Raw genomic sequence first — 2,836 nt, 5'->3', positions numbered from 1 at the left:
AGAGAACACTTGTGGTTCCCAGGCTTCTGTCAGAATTGCTTTCATCGTGTCTGTGTCCAAGCCATCGGCCCATCTGGTGGCACAGGGCTCTTATGTTTTATCTCAGGAGCTCTAGCTGGGTTTGAAAACTCCAAATTGTGTGAACTCAATATGACAGGGACCCCACTGATCCTCTGGGAGAGGGTCTTGATGTGCTGTGCCTGGAGCTGGTTTACCCCAGATGGGCAGTTGCATGAACACTAAGGGCTTGGAGTACAGGATGAAGAACAACAAGAAGGCAGCGTCCAGCTAACTGCTCTCAGAAGAGGCTCCTGTGCTAATGATCAGGGAATTTTAATGGTGCCTGTCAGCTCTCCTGTCCTATGAGAGGCAATGGCCCGTATCCCAAATGCACTCCAGGAAGGGATTTGTCTCTCCCCATGCGGCCCAGGGGATACTCAGACCACAGTTCCCCTTATGGGCCTCTGCCCTCCTCCACAGGAGCACTGCTGTGCCCACCAGACTCCACCCCAATGATGGGATCGACTTTTAAATCTTCAGTCTTTGAGCTCCACGTTTACAGGAGGTTGACTTGTCATGATTATCTTTATAGGTTATTTTGACTGCGTCATGGGTGCCCAGATTCACCACTGTTTCTGTGGATGTCTGTGATGTGTTCCAGAAGAGATTGGCATTTCCATCCATGGTTTCTTTCTGCCTGGGCACCACCCATTCCATTAAGTTTGTGAATAGAATCTGATGCAGATGGAAGACGAATTCCCTCATTTTTACTTCCCATGTGCTTGTTTGAATTGGAATATTGTTCTCCTCCGGCCCTTTTTCTGAGAGTTACATCATCAGCTCTCCACGTTCTGAGACTAGACACTAGTCAGAATCAGACAAGAATTACATCACTGGTTTTCCTGGGTCTTCAGCTTGTGACAGTAGACCATGGGACTTCTCAACATATTTAGTTATGGAAACCAATGACCTTTGGGTTGTGTTCCTCAGGGGAATCTTGACTAATACATGGAGATTGTTTGTCTCTCTTTCAGAGTAATTGAATAAAGCTGTAGCTCATTTAAAGTCCTGAGTAGCAAAGGGCTATGAAGAAAGTGTCACGTTGTTTGGCTGGGAGAAGGGCTGGGTGAGGATAAGGAGGAGCTGTGGGATCCTGTGGTCCTGGCTGCACAGGGAGCGCATCTGGGAATCCTGTAAAGGTGCAGCTGTTGTGCCTCAGGAAATCTGTAATTCACTCATGTTGAGGGACCAGAGTAAGCAAGTGCAAACAACTTTGTCTTTGTGCATGTTAGTCTAGTTTCCCTATGACAACCCAGTTGCTAATTCAGAGAGTTAATAGGTAAACACAGAATCATATAACCAGGGAGGCTCCCTGGGGAAACTGCTGTGTGGACAGGAAGCCCCAGACCCTGACAGGAAACCTGCCTGTAACCTCCATCTGCACCTGCTCCTGGCAACACAAAGCAGAATTGTGCATAGTGTGCGCCCCCTGGTGGTGCTGATCCCCTCCTGCAGGGAGGTTTGTGTGTGGGCTCCCAGTGAGGTCCCCTCACCGTGTCACTGGCACAGTAATATGTGGCCGTGTCCTCGGTCTTGAGGCTGTTCATCTGCAGATACAGCGTGTTCTTGGCGTTGTCTCTGGAGATGGTGAATCGGCCCTTCACGGAGTCTGCGTAGTATGTGCTACCTGCATTATAACTAATTGCTGCGACCCACTGCAGCCCCTTCCCTGGAGCCTGGCGGACCCAGCTCATGTCGTTGCTACTGAAGGTGAATCCAGAGGCCACACAGGTGAGTCTCAGGGACCCCCCAGGCTTCACCAGGTCTCCCCCAGACTCCACCAGCTGCTCGTCACACTGGACACCTGCGGACACAAGACATGTTGGTCAGGAAACTGTCACACATCCACTGGTTCTCACTCTTATCCACTCATATACTCAGTGTCGTCCGTTCACCATGAATTACCTTTTAAAAGAGCAACCAGGAATACCCAGCCCAGCACAAACTCCATGGTGAGGTGTGTGTGTTCTGTGCTGATCACAGAATGGGAACACCTGGGACTCCTGGGGCTGGGGCTCGTCTCCCAGCTGCACGGTCGGGCTGGGTTGGTTTTATCAGCACAGAGAGGGCCCCATTTGCATGTCCTCTGACATATATATGAAGCTCCAGACTTAGATTTGATTGTGTAAAAGTGAATGACAGGGTTAGGGACGCACTTCAATATTAGTTTGTGTGGATGGCGGTGTGACAATATGAAGAATTCTTTTTTTTTCAGTTTTCGAATTTTACCTTTATTAATGGAGGCTTCGGCATAATCTTTAAGAAATATTTACCTCAACAGCATGATCATGCATTATTTTCTCTTAAAATATTTTAATATTTTAATATTAGTATTTATTTTTAGTTTTAAAAATTAACATCCAAATTAGTTAGCATATAGTGCAACAATGATTTCAGGAGTACATTCCTTAGTGCCCCTTACCAGTTTAGACCATCCCCCCTCCCACAACCCCCGTTCAGTAGCCATCTGTGTTCTCCATATTTATGAGTCTCTTATGCTCTGTCCCCTCCATATTTTCATATTATTTTTATTTCCCTTCCCTTATGTTCATCTGTTTTGTCTCTTAATGTCCTCATATGAGTGAAGTCATATGATTTTTGTCTTTCTCTGACTGACTCATTTCACTTAGCATAATACCCTCCAGTTCCATCCACATAGTTGCAAATGGCAAGATTTCACTCTTTTTGATTGCCGAGTAATACTCCATTGTATATATTTACCACTTCTTCTGTATCCATTGATCCATCGGTGGACATTTGGCTGTTTGCATACTTT

General features: G+C 46.6%; 1 gene segment (V, D, J or C); it reads right to left on the bottom strand.

Annotated features, from left to right (window-relative positions):
• Positions 1-1,319: 1,319 nt before the first annotated feature.
• On the bottom strand, positions 1,320-2,089 carry LOC124512399 (immunoglobulin heavy variable 3-23-like). The segment is given in 2 exon segments: positions 1,320-1,864; positions 1,966-2,089. Coding segments are annotated over 2 exon segments (591 nt in total).
• Positions 2,090-2,836: the final 747 nt, after the last annotated feature.

Source organism: Lynx rufus, unplaced genomic scaffold (assembly GCF_022079265.1).
Source record: "Lynx rufus isolate CCGP_SWC_20201006 ecotype Redwood Valley unplaced genomic scaffold, mLynRuf1.p SCAF_17, whole genome shotgun sequence".
Taxonomy (NCBI): domain Eukaryota; kingdom Metazoa; phylum Chordata; class Mammalia; order Carnivora; family Felidae; genus Lynx; species Lynx rufus.
This window is presented reverse-complemented; position numbering and strand designations above follow the sequence as displayed.